We start from the raw sequence: 18,921 nt of genomic DNA, 5'->3' as shown, positions 1-18,921 counted from the left end.
CTCATCCCATTCCATCTACCCCACCACTACTGCTGCCACTAATCCCATTACCCCCACAGCTGCCACTCGAGCCATCCCTTTACTACTGCCACTTATTCCATCCCCCCCATCACTGCTGCCACTCATCCCATTCCATCCCCCCATTACTACCACCACCGCTACGTTTCATTTCAACCCCATGCTCTAGGGGGCCCATGCCTCACCCCTGTACACCTAGATAGGAGGGGCAACGGGCAGTAAATAGAGGTACCAATCCCCCCTGCAGGAAGAAAATGTAGGGGACCAGTTCCTCTATATGCTGCCCCCGCTGCCTCTTCTATCCAGGTGTATGGAGGTGACAGATGGGGCTGGGTCGCCCCAGGGGTCAAGGGGGCCCTTCATGGTTTCTTGTACTGGGCCCTGAAGGTTCTAGTTACACCTCTGCTCATGCACATGGGTGCTGTGGTCTGTACAGTGTGAATCAGTGGTTCATTTATGTGACTTGAGCCACGTGGCGCTGTGCAAACACAGCTGCAGGTCCTAATCTGACAGACGTGGGGGTGCAGGTGTACACCTGTCCAAGTAGGGCCCGCGGCTGTGTTCGTACAGGTGCTGCATCCCTATAGAATGACAGGCGGCTCGAGCCCAAACCCCTCCTTCAAACAGCCAGAGTACCCGTGGGAATGAGCCCTTAATTATATTTTTCTAACCTAAAAAACAGATCTCTCCAGTGGTGTGCTATCACTACTATAGGATTCCGTCTTCATCTGGTCTTCTCTCTGGTTTCTTGGGCTCCAGTCACGTGGCCAAACTGCGATGATGCAGCTCAAACGCATGCGCGCGAGTGTCATGGTCAAAGCACAGCTCTCTCAATGGATGGTATGCCGTCCATTGAGAGCGCAGTGCAAATGCGCTGGTGCTATCACCGGCTGTTTTGCTTAGGAGATATTTACCTGTAGATACAATATAAATGTCTAAGATGGAGTTTACTACTGCCAGATCAGTTAGTAAATAGTTAAATAGAAGGAGTTGATACATAGATGCATAGGGAACTGACAGTTTAGGTGAGAAGAATAGGTCAGGAACCAGTCTGGGGGAGAGGAGTGGGAAGCCCAGCTACACGAAGCACACTAAACTGCATTGGGACAAAATAACAGACCGCTATGGAAGGGTGTAACAGTAAATTCTTCATCCCATGGGAATGCAGCTGATCAGCTGTGACTGTGTTAGGAAGACAGAGCAATGGGGGAGAGAGATGAAAAAAATATACAGGCTGGGACAAGGAGTATAGGAAGAACTGCAGAGAGAGAAACAAAGTTACAGAGATAACAAATTTAGGAGCAGAGCTAAAATTAGAGCCAGTGCTGGGAGGGGGGCCACACAGGGAGGGGGATTAGTGAGGGACAACTGTCTCTTTCTCAGCAGATGAAAGCTGGCAGCAGGGAGAGGGGAAGAGAGCAGCTTTCAGCTGCTGGAGGAAGATTTCAATGGCGTTCATCACTAATCACCTTCCCTGTGTGGGCCCCCCTGTGTGCTCGGGCCCCCTACAAGATCACTGGTGGTCCCCCCTACCAGCGACCCTGTGCCTATGTTAACAAGGCAGATTGTCGCTCTGTGATAAGGGAAGGCTGTGATCCTGTTTTTCTGCTAAGCAGGAACATGTATCTCTGTTTTCACAGTACAAGCACCCTACACACAGCTAGCAAGCACTCCCTAAGAAGAATACATTTAACCCTTTGATTTCCCAATATTAATCCCGTCCCAGCCAGTGTCATTAGTACAGTAACAGTGCATATTTTTTTGCACTGATCACTGTATTAGGCCCCTTTCACACTGGTCTATGTACCTCAAGTCATATCAAAGTTGGAACAAAGTAGTGCAGGGACTACTTTGAAGTCGCTGCGACTCGAAGTTGCACAGAATGGTACTCATTGGAAATCAGGGGGTTAGACTTGTCATGCGACTTTGCAGTCTAAGTCGCAGGACAAGTCACGCAAGTGTGAAAGTAGCCTTAGTGTCAATGGTCCCCAAAAGGTGTCAAGTTAGATGTCCGATTTGTCTGCCACAACATGCAACCCTGCTATAAGCAGCTGATCGCTGCCATTTCTAGTAAAAATAAAAAAACTTAAAATGTCCATAATCCCATAGTTTGTAGATGCTATTTTGGGCAAACCAATCAATATATGCTTATTGGGATTTTTTTTTTTTTTTTTTTTACAAAACATATGTACCAGAATACACATTGGCCTAATTGATGAAGAAATTCGATTTTTTACATTTTTTATTTTTTTATTGAATATGTTTTATAGCAGAAAGTAAAAAATATATTTTTTTTTTTGTTTTTTTTTTTTTCAAAATGGTTGGTCTTTTTTTGCTTATAACACAAAAAAAAAATTAGGTAAACAAATACCACCAAAAGAAAGCTCTATTTGTGGGGGGGAAAAAGGACATGCATTTTATTTGGGTACAGCGTTGCGCAACCGCACAATTGTCAGTAAAGATTCGGCCGACGACCGATCGGCCGATTGTAGGCTTGTTAGTATGATGCTTCCGACAGCCGACAGCGCACTTTCGGCCGAAAAGAATCTGTCGTGCAAGCATTAAAATTTTTGTTGGCCAACACCAGAACGGCCAATTGTTCGCCAGTCAGTACAGAATTCGGCCGACAGACAGCAGATTTGCAAGACTGGGCATGCTCAGAAAAGAAAAAAGACCAGGAAAGTTAACCATCACATGACATCACTTCTGCAGTCGGCTGTTGTTGGCCGACAAAATTCGTGTGCAGTCTTTTGCAGTTTTCAACAGACACGACAGCCCTGGACAAAAGACGGCCGATCGTTCGGCCGACGATCGGTACGTGTGTACGGGGCTTTAGGCTCCATGTACACAGGACGTTGTTAAAATTCCCTTTGAATGCTGGAATTTTTAGGACGTTTGAAATGTCCAATAGGTCGCGTTTGCACCCGCGTTTAGCGGGCATTTGCATTTAGAACCGTTCCTAGAGGTCAAAAAAATTATTCCCCTTTAGGCTCCATGTACACGGGACGTTGTTAAAAGTCCCTTTGAATGCTGGAATTTTTAGGACGTTTGAAACGTCCGTTCGGTCGCGTTTGTACCCGCGTTTAGCGGGTGTTTAGCGGCGTTTGCGTTTAGAAGCGTTCCTAGAGGTCAAAAAAATTATTCCCCTTTAAAATGGAAAAACGCGAACGCTAAACGCGGGTCATCGCGTTCAGACGCGTTCGGACGCGTTTGTGCGTTTGAAACGCCGGGAAACACACGTTCGAACGCAAATAATTGCGTTCTAAAAAAAGTCCCTGAACGCAACTGCCTGCAAATGACTGTAAACGACCTGGTGTACATGGACAAATAAGATAACATGTAGATGGGTTCAGGGGCTTCTGAAAAAAACGCCCAACTGCTCCTAAACGGCCATTTCCAGCATCCCGTGTACATGGAGCCTTAAAATGGAAAAACGCGAACGCTAAATGCGGGTCATCGAGTTCGGCCGCGTTTTTGCGTTTGAAACGCCGGGAAACACACGTTCGAACGCAAATAATTGCTTTCCAAAAAACGTCCCTGAACTCAACTGCCTGCAAATGACAGTAAACGACCCAATGTACATGGACAGATAAGATAACATGTAGATGGGTTCAGGGGCTTCTGAAAAAAAAACGCCCAACTGCTCCTAAACGGCCATTTACAACGTCCCGTGTACATGGAGCCTGAAGGTAACGCAGCGCCATATCGCAAAAAAACAAATGGCCTGCACATGAAGGGGGGTAAAACCCTCCAGAGCTGAAGTGGTTACAAAGTGCCGCAAATAAAATCAATGGTCAAGAAACGCAGATCTAGAGAACCTGAGCTGGTTCCAAAAAATGTCTTTATGACACGTCCTTGCAAGTCATCTGGTTGATCAGTTGAAGTTTTGCAGCTCAGGCTTGGCACAGTCTTCCCAGAAGGTCAATCATGAAACAATTAGGATTTTTATTAGGCGTATCAGAAGCAGACAGCTCGGGTAGTAATGAGGTCAGCAGCTCCCACATCCAACCTGTTGCATGCTGCTGCTGCTGAAGGAGCCGTGTCATTGTGATGTGGATCGATGGGGAGCTCAGCACAGAGGACAGCTCCTGTACACCATCTGACGATCACATCCCTCACTGCTGCCGCAGCTAAAGTTTGGCATTTGTCGGATCGGTTTGATCATTCCGCCACCTAGTTTTCCCAGGCATTCATTGCTGGGTGTGGAGGAGAGGGGGGAGGCTTGCAGCAGGCTGATCGAGAAGCAACAGGGGGGGATCGATGTCGGAGAGGTGTGCGCGGTGTGCGCTGACACAGGGGCGATCCATGGAGAATGGTGTGCATTAGGCACGGCGGCGTCACTGCTGCTGCTGCTCCTCTCTGCTACCTGCCCCTTCCTTCTATAGGTGTGTGCTCCCCTCTTCTGCACCCAGCAGCCGATCTCTGACAGCCACAGCCGACAGCACTCAGTATGGAGGGGCCGGAGGATCGGACTTTACAGGACCTCATCTCCCCGGCTGAAAGGGACAACGCCGGGCTGTCACCCTGTGCAAGTAAGTGTGAGCCTTTCTATTACCCCCCCTATATCCATCCCCATCCCGGCAGAGCTGTCACCTTCCACACTGCAGTGATCGCGGTGACAGGTGCACTGGGGGGAGAAAGCCCAGCACTGCACACAGCAGTCTACCGCAATATACCCGACAATAGCTTCTCCCTGCTCATCACTCTCCATCATCTCTTTCACCTGCACTCTACTACCAATGCCCCTTCCAGCTGCTTTCTCATCAAGGTTAATAGTACAAACCAAACGATCCTGGTGTGTTAGCTCTATGAATCTCTTCAGTTATGCTGACTAAAGTATAGGTGGGCAGAATGGGGCTAGGACAGTACATTAGGGTCATGCTCATGCCTAGGGGTCCACTTATACATGTTTTCATGGAAGGTTCACACAACTTTCACAGGTGGGGTTTAATGGGTAAATGAGTGTTTCCTATGGGAAAAGCTGGCTGAACACCGGTATAAATGGATCCCTATGCTATGGGTTCCTTTAAAAGCGTTCCCAGCCATAAGGTTCCCAAGGGAGTTATTTTCATCCCTAATAAATGTAAAACAGTCCTATGGCTGAAAATAAAGATCATTATCTATGTGGCATTGAACTACAATGAAGTGAATCTTAGGTGAAAGTTATGTGAACCTTGACTGAAAAGAGGAATACATTGGATCCCTATGCTATGGGTTCCTTTAAAAGCTTTCCCAGCCATAAGGTTCCCAAGGGAGTTATTTTCATCCCTAATAAATGTAAAACAGTCCTATGGCTGAAAATAAAGATCATTATCTATGTGGCATTGAACTACTATGAAGTGAAAGTTATGTGAACCTTGACTGAAAAGAGGAATACATTGGATCCCTATGCTATGGGTTCCTTTAAAAGCTTTCCCAGCCATAAGGTTCCTAAGGGAGTTATTTTCATCCCTAATAAATGTAAAACAGTCCTATGGCTGAAAATAAATATCATTATTTATGTGGCATTGAACTACTATGAAGTGAAAGTTATGTGAACCTTGGCTGAAAAGAGGTATAAATGGACCCCATGCTAAAGGATTTATCTAAAAGCTATCCCAAAGAACCCTTTTTTAATTTTTTTTTTTATGTGCGTAATTTTCATCCTTAATACATGTAAAACCGTCCTATGGCTGAAAATAAAGATCATTATCGATGTGGCATTGAACTACTATGAAGAGAATCTTAGGTGAAAGTTATGTGAACCTTGACTGAAAAGGGGTATAAATGGACCGCATGCTAAAGGGTTAATCTAAAAGCTATCCCAAGGATAAGAAACCTTTTTTTATTTTTTTATGTGAGTAATTTTCATCTCTAATAAATGTAAAACCCTCCTATGGCTGAAAATAAAGATCATTATCTATGTGGCATTGAACTACTATGAAGTGAATCTTGGGTGAAAGTTAGGTGAACCTTGACAAAAAAGAGGTATATATGGACCCCTCCAGTGAGTCATTTTCATCCCCAATAAAGGTAAAACAGTCCTATGGCTTAAAATAAAGATCATGTAAAAGCTTCCCCAACCATATGGATCATTATTCTTAAACAACTGAGTTATTGTCAGCCCTAATAATTCTAAAACGGTCCTATGGCTGAAAATTATGGATCATTTATCTATGTGGCATTGAGCTACTATGAAGTGAAGCCTAGGTGAAAGTTTTGTGAATCTTGACTGAAAAGATGTTTAAATGGACCCATATGCTATGGGCTCCTTTAAAAGCTTTCCCAACCATAAGGATCCCTATTTTTAAAAAGTGTGTTATTTGCATCCCCAATAAATGTAAAACTGCCATGTAGCTGAAAATAAAGATTATGCTTATGGCATTGAACTTCTACAAAGTGAATCTTAGCAGAAAAGATGTATAAATGGTCCCCTATGGTAAAGGCTGGTTTAAAAGCTGTCCCAAGAATAAGGTTCCAAGAATAAAGCTCTTTATTTAAAAAAAGAAAAAAAGTTACATTCATCTCCAATAAGCATAAAACATTAGTCCTATGGCTGACAATAATGATCATTATCTTTGTGGCATTGAGCTTCTGAGAGAAGAAAAAATAATTCCTAAGCAAGTTGTGTGAATCTTAACTGGAAATATGTATATATGGTCCTCTGTGCTATGGGCTCATATGAAGCGATCTCAAGAATAAGGATCTTTATTTAATTTATTTTAAATGGCAGTTATTTTTATCTCCAGTAAAAAAAAAAACACTTATATGACTGAATATAAAGATAATTATTTTTGTGTCATTATGCCTATATGTAACAAAAGGTGCATCCTAGGTGAAAGGTGTGTGAATCCTGTCTGAAAAGATGTATACATGGACTTCTATGCTATGAGCTGATTGAAAAGCTTCCACAAGGATAAGGACCCATGTTTAAAAAAAAAAAAAAAAGTGACAGTTCTTTTAATTTTTGGTTAATGTAAAATTAGCATTTAATTTCAACAGTCCTTTAGCTGAAAATAAAAAATCATTCATCACTCTTGTGGCATTGAGCTTATACTTGGGACAAAATGACTGCATACCTAGAATTTCCATTACCCCCATAGTTGACAGTTCAGTCTTTCTCCCTTGTGTCTAATTTTAATGCTACGAAGTTGCTGTACTTACACAGACTTTCAGTATTATTCTATCACCAGTGATTTCTACATCCTCAAGAGCTGGAACATTAACACTGCAACAGCCAGAACATGAAGATCCTACATCCAGACAGTATATTTTATAATGTTAGTTTTTTATTTATTTATTTTATATAGCATAGTGATCTAGAAAACAAATTCCAATGCTTTGTAAGTGGCTTTATGATGGCTATTTTTAGAATTGTTTTTTTTTTTTTTTTTTTTCCTTGCAACACATCCAGGAATAAGAACTTTTCCCAGCTGATGTGTGCGTGTGTTGTGTGTGTTTTTTTTTTTTATATATAATTATGTCTGTATGTAGGTGGCAATGATTACCCCATTAAGGCTGTACATCACCAGGATTCTGTTCTGTCCTTATCTAGATCAACACACAGAATGGTAAACTTTAAAAAACGTGTCTGTATGTTCCTCTGTATTGCCTTTTTGCATGGCTGTTGATAGAATTAGCAGAATCATGCGATTCCTGGGGACCTATTTAACAAGTAGGATTTTACAGGACACAGCCTTGTAATATGCAGGATAGTGTAGGAAGTAATCCAATAAACCTTTACATTAGGTTACCACATTCCAGATGCTCAGCATAATGCAGCTTCTGTGCTGTAGAGCTTAGGATATGTTCTGAACACCTCATTTGTCACAGTTCTGAGCACAGTTGATTTCTGTGACCTTTTCTAACCTGATTAGTAATGTAACCCTGTACACAGACACGGGGATTCAAAGTGAAGACATTACTGCTTTGCAGGATGACTTTTTTTTTGCCCTAGCTGGTGCTAACAGCCCTATAAGCAGTCCTTAAATTACCAGTCTTGGTGGATGTGTGCTACCTGTGGTTTTCATACCAGCCTGTGTGTTAGTAAATTAAGATTTTTTTTTTCTATCTACTTTATCTTTGCACATTTTTGTTTTAATTTGGTCTCCATCCTATCTTATCTGGTGTCCATAGCAACGTGCATTGGCAACAAGATACAGGCACTGGGTCCAGCGCTATTATACCAAACGCAACTTGTCTGGAGGTTTTGTGGGATTACCATCTGGAATGAGAGATTTATGCTTTGGGGTATTTTCTGCTCTGTTCAGTAAGTCACCTCTCCCTAATGTGTATGCAAGGTGCTGATTTAATTTGCCGCCTCCAGGTATAGTCAGCTGGTGAATACACTGGATCTAAACCTAATATTGTTCCTATGATGTTCAGCATGAAAACTCTTTAACTCTACAAAAAAAAGGTCTGCAGTGTGATTTTTGTCTCAGAAGGGAAAAAAAATGATCCGGAGTTTGTAGCTCAATTTATTTTCAGTCGTCATGGTAAGTGGCAGGGTTAAATCACTTTAAGCAGTGCTTCCCAAAGTGTAGCGCAAGTGGCATATATTCTCAATGTAAGCAGCAAAAACCAGCAGCCCAATGCTTGGGATGGCATTCCAGAATACTAGGCGTCTTGTAGGAGTATATGGGGCATTTAGTGACCGCTACCTGTGTTCTTATATCTTGATTAATATGGTTTATCTTGGGTTTCAGCACCAAGAACCCAGAAAAAAAAAAAAAAAAAGCAAATCTTAATATGGAAACCGCGCTAATGTCAGTAGAGTTACTAAAGAATAACAAGTAAAGTAGTGACTTACCAATGTGTAATTAGCACAGAAAAAGCAAATGTAAACCAACAAAGCTGCGCTAGATACAACATTTTATTGAAAAAAATGCAATATAATAAATAAAGTCCATGTGAAATGGTGAAAAATATTGAAAAAAATGTAAAAGTTCATTTAAAACTCCAACATCTCAAGTGATAGAAGCTCCTTTTGTGAATACCACCACTTCTGATAGTAAAGGTGCTTACCAGATCCTATTGACCTTCTATCCTCTAGAAAGGTCAAATGAGCAATGATCACAACCATCAGTGAGATGTTGTATACTCCTCTATGGAACTTTGACTGCCTCTCTTTTATCTCCAGACCAGCCACACCAATTTCCATGGACTGATGACTAAAGGGAAAGAGATGCTTCAATAGTGTAAAATTGCTTACTATTTTATTAAAACAGTTTAAAAGTTGCACTTGCACACATATATAAAATATACACGCCAACTGTAAAGTTTCTCTTGCCAGCAAAACAATACACATGGGTTTCCGGGATCAGTGCAAACGCGATGACGTCAGCAAACAGCACACCCCTACATGTTTCGGCATAGATTACTTCTTCCTGGGCACATAAAATATAAAAAAATAAAGCAAACCCCATGCTACTCTGGATCCCAAAGCCTTCCTCTCACAAAAGCCCGTAAAATTACCATTACAATCACATTAACCGTTAACATGTAACCACCCCTGGTAGTTTTGACCAAACCATGAAATTTAACATTCATAAATTCATATTTTTTTTATTGTTTCTCATGTATTTTATATAGTCGCAGTTGTCCCTATGTAAAAAAAACGAAATATATTTCAATACACACTGAAGTAAAATAAAATTATGTGAACAATGCCAACACTTTTCTCTATAACTTTTTATGCATTCATGTAAGGCTGATATAAAAGTATTAAATTTCGTTATGTAGTCCTGAAAAATATCATGGGCAGCACAGTGGTTAGTAGTTCTGTCTGGCAGCACTAGGATCATCGGGGGGGATGACTTCTCAGGCCCTCCATGTAATGATATTCTGGCTTGGCTATTGGCTTCCTACACTTGAGTACGGTTACATAGGGTAAATCACATGCTACCCCGTACCTAGAAGCCTTGCTCTGTTAGTGAGGGCTCCAGTTATGCTGGAGAAGAGTGTAGTTTGGCTTGGTAAATATAACTGCATGGGGTTAAGCACTATCTGCATGCACTGCCACTTTGTTCCTAATGGTTCTCTTTTAAGTGGGTCTAAACTCGGGCAACCTTATACTTCATAGTGTCTTAATAAAGTCACATGTTTAGTGACGCAATGCGTCGGGAGGAGCCGGATGACGTCACTTCCGGTCTACGGCCAAGATCGGAAGTCCCTAGATTGATACCGCATTTGCGGCTGCTTGTTTGCACCTTCTTGAATGTGAGTTTTTTTTTTTACTTATTTTTTTCAATAAATGTACCCTACATACTTCATTATGAATGCCTATTTTTCTCTCTGAGCCACTGGAGGATTACTGTGAATATCCGGAGGAGTATCATTATATTGATATACTAATATCGCATATGAGCAGTGGATACAGAGGAGACCCCATTAGAAGCCCCCATCTTTGAAGGAGGAATACACTACCCCCAGCCTGAGTGGTTATTACCACTAAAACGCCTTTATTTGTGTGATCGGAGGTGAGCGGCCATTGCACCTGTTTTTAGGATTTCTTGCTCACTCCTGGCGACACGATCTAGAATCTCACAAAAATCACTTGAATACTTGTGAAGAATCGCCATTAGTCACATCATTATTAAGCAATTATTGCTCATGGACATTATTTAGTTGTAAAAGATTCACCATTAGTCACAGACTGTGAAGCATTGGTTGCACAAGAATTTTATATATATAATATATATATATATATATATATATATATATATATATATATATATATATATATTTTTTTTTTTATATATATATATATAATTTTTTTATATATATATTGGTTTTATGGTTATTTTTGTATACCATGTCACTTATGTTCCTTTGAGCACTCAACATTTGTGCGTTTTTCATTTTATTATGTTGGGCACATTATAGGTGATGCATTAATTTTTGTTTCACTGTTTATTTATGATTTTATTGTGGCGATTGCCACATTTTTCACTTATTAGTCTGTGTCAAGTTGCACGTTTTTTACAATTCTGCACAACCGTTCTTCCTATTTATGGGACTTGAAACACTTCTTTTTAGTCTCATCTAGACACATATTGCTTTTTCTGCTTTGGATGCATTATTGCACAGCCTTTACCACTTGTCACTTTATGCTTTTTTTGCACATCATCATTTGTGATTTTTTTTTTTGTGATTCTGCACACTACTATTTGTGATTGTCTGTTTGTTTTATCCAACTCTAGTAATTTTTGTTAACTCCACCATCCCAACTCCATATATCTTTTTTATCATTTTTTTTTTTAAACTAGCGCCGATTCAATTCCCCTACCTTGCTTAAAAAGATACTGCCACTTGACTAATTAGTGTTTCCAGATCTCTCCCACCAAGACTTATATTTACAAAGCTATTATCTCTCACCACCTTCCCAGTGGAGCACTCCAGTCTGTCTAAACTCCATTGCTGGTTAGCAGCGGAGCTTAGATAGGGGGATGACTTCTCAGTCCCTCCATGTAGTGATATTCTGGCTTGGCTATTGGCTTCCTACACTTGAGTACTGTCACATAGGGTAAATCACATGCTACTCCATACCTACAAGCCTTGCTCTGTTAGTGAGGGCTCCAGTTATGCTGGAGAAGAGTGTAGTTTGGCTTGGCAACTATAACTGCATGGGGTTAAGCACTATTTGCATGCACTGCCACTTTGTTCCTAATGGTTATCTTTTAAGTGGGTCTAAACTCAGGCAACCTTATACTTCATAGTGTCTCCTTACATTGGGCCTAGACTCAGACAACCCTATTTTTGACACTCAGCAGGACAAGTCAGCATAGCTCTTACAGTAGGCATTATGCTCTTGTGCTTGGCCAACTTTGTCCTCCATTCCGTAGTACCAGGGCTTTTTTTCAGCGGGAATGCGGGGGAACGCAGTTCCGGCACCTCCAGTCTAAATGTATGCAATGGCAAAAGGGTGCTGGGGTCAGTGGGGTGCGCTGAATGGCCTATTGATGCTGGGTGCATGGGGATCTATTGTTGCTGGAGAGAATTTTGTTGTGGGGGGGGGGGGGGGCTACTTGCAGTGGAGGATTTATTGTTGCCTGGGGGAGCTATTGTTGTTGGGGGTCTATTGTTGCAGTAGAGGATTTATGGGGGGGGCGATTGTTGCAGGGGAGATTTATTGTTGCTGGGGGGCTTTTGTTGTTGGGGTTCTATTGTTGCTGATTGCAGGGGATCTATTTTACTGTTTTTTTCTATTGTCGTAGGGGAATATTTATTGTTGCTGGGGGGATCTATTGTTGGGGGGGGGGATATATTGCTGCTGATTCAAGGGGATCTATGTTACTGTTTTTCTAGCTATCTTTAACAAATTCTATACAAATTAGAACCACAACATGATACTTCTGTATTCTCTAAAAGGGGCGGTACTGGAAGGTGGGTAGGGGGTGGAACCAACGGACAGTGCTCGGAGGTGGGTAGGGGGTGGAGACAAGGGGTGACTCAGAAGAGGGGAGTACCTGCACCTATTCTCAGAGAAAGAAAAGCCCTGCATAGCACTATGCAGAGGAATATCATTTTTGTGGAGGTGCAAGTTATCAGTGAGCAGCTGTTCTTGTTTCTATGCAGCAGGCTCCAAATGAGGCTGTCAGTGTAATTTGGTGATCAGAAGAAGGAATAGGTAGGATAAATGTCTGATGATGTAAAACTTCTGAAATGCTCCTTTGAGGCTAGAAGTTGGCTAACTCCTAGATTTGCATTGTAATGAAGAGCATTAAATCACAACTACAGTGCAGTGTTGCCAAGCAATAAGCAGACCTTGCATAAATAATGAGCAAATATGTCTCATATTCATAAATAATTCTAACTAACATAAAACACGTATTTCAAAAAATGACCATATATTCATAGTCTATTTACATTAAGGTAATTTCTCTCAAATGTATATGTAACATTTAATTAAAAAGACCATGCATTCCTTTTAAAACCCAAACCTGGTTTACCTGAGCTGCTGCTCTCCCCAGGACCCCCCCCCCCCCCCCCAGACCACATCCTTCTTTTCTTTTTTCTTAAAACATACCTTTTATTCCATTCCAATCTTCACTCCATTCATGTGACATCTTGGGTCCACTTCCTCCTTTACTTCCTACAGCAGGGAGCCTGTCCTAAATGCTGCAGAGAATTTGCTCCCTGTTCCCTGCAGCATTCTCTAATTAGCCCAGGGGGGCTTGATGATGCCCATAGTGGTGTCCAGATGACATTGGGCATCATTCAACCTGAAAAAGGTCCAGGGGGATGGATTGCATAGTGTTAGGTATGTGATTTGACTGCACCAAAGAGGATGTGTGTGTACATTGTAGCTGCCTTTTTGTATTTATAATAGGGCCAGCCAATACATGTTTAAAATAAACGTACCTGAAATTGGGGTTTAACTGCAGTAAAGCAAATCGGGTTACTGAAATTCAGTGTGGAAGGGGTGTCTGGTTCACTAAACCAACTCTGTATTCAGAGGTATGTGTTTTGTTGCATAGTTAAATTGGTTCAGGAAATCACTGATTGGATGAGGTGGAGAGGTGGGGCAGTGATGCCACAATCTACACCTTACCCAATGAGAAAATGCTTTGCATTTATTGAGATCGAAGACGTATTGTGAATGCTGCCTGTGACGATACTCACCGTCACTGGGAGTGAAAGACACTGAGAATATGGTTTGGGTTGCTTCAAATGGGTTCTATGTTTACACTTATGAAAATGTGTATTGTACCTCAATGTCATAATTATCAATTCACTGTGCAGCTGCAAAGCACTAATGAGGAAATCTGCTGGGCCTGCATCCCTTTTAGATGTGTTCCTATTGCACGTATCTCACCAAAAATGAAATTGTTGTTGCAGGGGATGCCTGAAAAAGATTGATGAGCCAATCACACAAGCAGGAAATTATGTTTCTGGGGTGTGGTCAGGACACATTCTGTGTACAGAACACCTCCAGGTAGCCGTATTGAATTGTATTTTCAGAAAATTACAGCGGCTACAGATTGAAAAGGAAATGTCATTTTTATTAACATTCAATTACAATATGATTTGTGTCGCCATTGTATACGCTATATCATTTTTTTTTTATTATTTGCTATTTTTTCCTTCCCCCCACTAAAGTTACCCTTTAAATCATTATGATGTGGTATAGAAAACATCAATGAAAATGTTAAACTGGTTAGTGATTGCATAGGCTAAAATATTTTTTTTTAATGCAGGGTAGATAGGGGGTAAATTCAGATATGAGAAATTTTCTGTAGTGTATGTAATGAACAACTCTGATGCATCAATCATTCGGTGGGAACAAGTATGTAAAAGGCGCTAGTCCCTCAACTTTTTGGAAAATGTACAGTTAAACAGTAAACTGGGCTTTTACAATCTCAGGAAATAAAGAGAAAAATGCCTCATGAGAAAAGATTGGAGCCGGAGGCAGACTTCATTCCTCTTGGATCCCTGCTCTATCTGAGCAATAGATACGTGCCAAAGCACTTTGTACTTGTCCATTTTCTTTGGCTGCAGAGAAAGCAGATTCAGTGTATGTAATAGAAAGCATTGTGTTTGTTTTTTTTATTTTATTTTTTTACAGTGTAGCTGGAAATTGTAAAACATAAACATTTGCATAGAATAGTCCTAGCTTTCATTTTATAGCCTTACAAGCACAATTGCAATGACTAAAGCACAAATCTCATGGGAGTACAAGTGGGGAGTTTGGCCTGTAAAGTGCAGTTTTTGTGCTTGTCACACATCACCTAGTGCTGATCCATTCTGGATATGTTTTTCAACTCTTCTACTTTTCTTCCCCATTTTCCCTTTTGGAATAACATTGACAGTGTAGGCAGAACAGAACCTGCAAACACAGGCTCTGGAGGCTTTGTTCATGCAAGTCCTGAACGGAGTCTTTATTTTCTTGAATCTAACTTCTGATCTGATAGTGGACAAACTAATAGAAGGTTCTTATGCAGGGCCATAAATAAGGGGGTACCACCAATTCTCCTGTACAGGACCAAGGCCAGCAGAGGGGCCCAGGTAGCTGGGTAAATTAAATGTTGGCAGGGAGGGTAATTAGCCCCGGGGGGGGGGGTGGCGAGAATTACTGGAATTGATCCCCTGCATAGCTTTCTCTGCAGCAGCTGAAAGCTGGCCTCTTCTCCTCTCCCTCCTGCCGACTTTAAGCTACGGCAGAGAGCCATACAAGGGATTGCCCCCTACCACATTGATCAGCCTCACTGTGCACCATATGTTTCCCCTTGTTGTCCAGACTTCCCTGTGTGCCCCCCCCCCCCCCCTGCAGTGCTGCTGGCTTCTTTCCTTTTCTTCCCACTGGCATCTGCAAGCACTCAGTAGGATCCTTCAGGATAGAGATTGGGGGAATGGTCCTGTAAATGTCACATTTAAAAGCCCCTTCCTTTCCTGAATGAACTCAATGAATGACTGGTGATGTGCACTCTCTGTGTTCATTCATAACTCAAGCATAGTAAACTGTGTTTACTTGGGGGTGGGGGCCCTGTCCGGTTGGCTGTATGGGGCCCTGTGGTTTCTAAGTGGAGCCCTGTCCCTATGTCTGATTACTTACGGTTACAAACCTCTCTGAATTCATAGAAAGGAGAGCGTGTAGCAATATTACCATTTACCTGGTCCAGTTGTGCAGAGAGATCAGTAAAAACTGGCTCCTCTACCTACATCACTGAAAGCAGTAATAAAACCAAAAGCAAACATTATTATTATTATTATTATTATTATTATTATTATTAATATTATTATTGTTATTATTATTGTATTGCAGCTTACAAATTCATAGAAGTGGTGACTGCATTCATTTGTATTTTTGACGCTTTTTCCCTTTTTTCACCTTGTGATCTGGTGAGTAAGTCTGTTTTTCAACAGAGCAACCTGTCCTGCACATGTAGCAGTAACAGGGTTGAGGTTTACCACCAACTATGATTTGCTTTTATTTCTTCATGTAAAAACCTTTATCCCAAAAGAAAAAAAAAAATTTGCTGAAACTGCTTAAAACATGTTCGGTAATGTTTAGCTTCAATTTGTTTAGTGCATCTAAATCTGCTAGTACATCTAGCGCTCCCCTCCCCCAGACTGACAATGCTTCTGTGCAAAGGTGCCCCCTGTGCCCCTCTCGTTCACTTGCAGGGAGATCATTGGTCAGCATCTGATGGGGATCACAGTGCAGCGTACCACATGATGCCCCATCCCACACTGCACCGCATCTGCATGCCTCGGTGGGAATTAGGGACACCGATTAGCAGATGTATTTAGGCATAGGGCACACACTTTAAAGGGGAATTGTGCTGAAAATCTATTGGTTAAGCCCACAAGTGTTTTTTTTTTTTTTTTACCCCTATTATTCCTTTATACTGGCTTCTGGAATTTATAAATGCAGCAATTTAGAAATTGGATAAAAGGTTTAGCACTGTAAAACACTGTATGATTTGATAAATTGTGCATTTTATATAAAACGATCTAGATCAGACCAAAATGAGGAACAAATGAGGAGGAAAGAGGGACAGAGGAACTTTGTTCCGAATGAGGGACAGTGCTTCAAAATCAAGGATAGTTGGGAGCTATGCATCTATCTCCTCCTTGAGTGTAGGGCAGGGCTTCTGTACTTACAAAAGACGATGAGCAGGGAGCAGAGGCTGAGACCTGGAGGAAACGGGAACAGAGTTCCACCACTTTCCGGCTCAAAAAAAGCCCTGGGTCTGAGGTCCATCTGAAATGGCCCGGTGGGCAAAATTTAGCCTGCAGGCTTTGTTTTTGACATGTGTACAATTCTAAATCGGTAATTTCTCCTGCTGAGAATTCACTCAAATAAGATTTAGAAACAACTTTGTATTGTAAGTCTACCTGAGAGAATTTGAATTCAATTGATTGCTTGAGCAGGTTCTAGATTGTTCTTTTTTTTTTTCTGTAGAGATAAATTGTAACAAGTGATTTCTACTATACCACATACATACACAAGTCTGCTATCTTATTTTACCTTTGCAGATCTCTGTCATTTTTTTTTTTTTTTTTACCCTTTGAATGAAATACTTCTTCTAATGCTGATGAAGGCTGCTGTTCAAACAGGCCAGCATGAAGAGAGGTTGCCAGTATGTTAGCTGGTAAGGAGAGTTCACAGGTCATGCCAAGAATGTCTGAAATTTCTGGTCCAACAAAATTGTCTGTATAATTGTGTACCAATTATTGTATTGGAGAGCAGCTAGAAGGTACACCTTAGACTTCACATAGTCCCTTGACATCACCAACTCAGTGACAACATACAATTCCCAATATAGGGTTCCCCTGTATGCCAAAATGTTGCAATCAAGTCCTGGACCACATAAGTAGTCACAAGGTTAAAGTCACTTAGAACGTGTTATACAGTTGTGCTCAAAAGTTTACATTCCCTGGCAGATATCATAAAATCTTAGAATTTATATTAAATATGACTTTTCATGCCAAAAAAAGTATTTTATTTTAAGATCGTGATCATATGAAGCCGTTTATTATCACATTGTTGTTTCGGCTCCTTTTTAAATCATACTGGCGCGCTTTTGCCATGATTTTCTAGGGCAACAAAAGTGCATGAAAGCTAGTCCCTATTAAATCCTATGTAACTGTTCATACTGCAGTTGTGCTACGCTTTGAAAAGTCCTTAATCTTTGGTGCAGTTTTTTCAAAAGCGTAACAAAAAGGCACCTTCCATTGTAAGCCAAAGGGAACACTTTAACCACTTAAGCCCCGGAAGATTTTACCCCCATTCCGACCAGGGGGTATTTTGCGATTCGGCACTGCGTGAATTTAACGCACAATTGCGCGGTCGTGCGACGCTGTACCTAAACGAATTTGACGTCCTTTTTTTCCCACAAACAGAGCTTTCTTTTGGTGGTATTTGATCACCTGTGCGATTTTTTTGATCACGCGCTATAAACAAAAAAAGAGCGTCAATTTTGCAAAAATAACAATATTTTTCACATTTTTTTATATGAAATTCCCCCAAAAAAAAATGTAAAAATCAAAATTTTTAAAAATTTTCGGCCAATTTATTTTATGCTACCTATGTTTGGTAAAAAAAATCGCAAAAAGCGTATTTTGATTGGTTTGCGCAAAAGTTATCGCGTTTACTAATAAAGGGAAAGATTTTTGTCATTTTTGTTGTTTTTTTTTTTAACGCGTAATGGCGGCGATCTGCGATTTTTTTTTTGCGGTACTGCGACATTGCGGCGGACAGATCGGACCCTTGACTGACATTTTTGACACTTTTGGGGTTACCAGTGACATTTCTACAGTAATCAGTGCTATACATATGCACTGTTACTGTAAAAATACACTGGTAGTGAAGGGGTTAACTTTATTTGGAAGGGAGGGGCTGTGTGTGTCCCTAGGGGCGTGGTTTCTACTGTGATTGGCTGTGGCTCTAGCTGTAAGGACACTGATCAACGGATCTACATACCAGATCCGTTTTATCAGTGTCTTTGCAGCGAGGAGAATGACAGGCAGTTTGTTTACACAAGCTGCCTGACATTCTCCCTCTCCCCCGCCGATCGCCGAGTGACCGGCGGACATCGGGTCCGCTGGTCACACGCGCGGGGGGGTCTGTGACCACGCGGGAGCGGGAGCGCGCCCCGGGGGGCGCGCGCTCGCTCCCTAGACCCTCACAAGCAAGCAACGTAGCCCTACGTTAGTTTGCCTGTGAGGGGCTGACCGCCGACGTAGATAGTCGTGCGGCGGTCGGCAAGTGGTTAAAAGTGCATCCATGTGAAAGGGTCCGAGTGCCATGCAGGGAAGTTTTAATAAATTCTTCTAAGTTGCTTTTGCATATTTTTCTTCTAAGTTCTTAAATGTAGCCGGTTTCAAATTTGAACAATCAAACTGGACCTATAATGAAAAAAAATAGATCAGCAAATGGTGCTTTCAGTGAAAACTACATAACAAAATGATCATTTGATC

The 18,921-nt window shown here is 41.4% G+C and overlaps 1 protein-coding gene across 3 annotated transcripts in view; it reads left to right on the top strand.

Moving 5' to 3' along the window:
• Window positions 1-4,221: 4,221 nt before the first annotated feature.
• The window catches only part of INPP4B (inositol polyphosphate-4-phosphatase type II B), a 944,562-nt gene continuing 929,862 nt past the window's right edge, over window positions 4,222-18,921 (top strand). For 2 of the 3 annotated variants that reach the window (XM_082244154.1, XM_082244153.1), the window contains exon 1: window positions 4,222-4,550. In XM_082244154.1, coding sequence (XP_082100280.1) covers window positions 4,469-4,550 — 82 coding nt within the window. In that variant the 5' untranslated portion in view covers window positions 4,222-4,468. The remainder of the gene's footprint in view (window positions 4,551-18,921) is intronic. The other variant, XM_082244155.1, reaches the window with a different exon arrangement.

This window comes from Pelophylax lessonae, assembly GCF_965119305.1.
Source record: "Pelophylax lessonae genome assembly, chromosome: 1".
Taxonomy (NCBI): Eukaryota; Metazoa; Chordata; class Amphibia; order Anura; family Ranidae; genus Pelophylax; species Pelophylax lessonae.
This window is presented reverse-complemented; position numbering and strand designations above follow the sequence as displayed.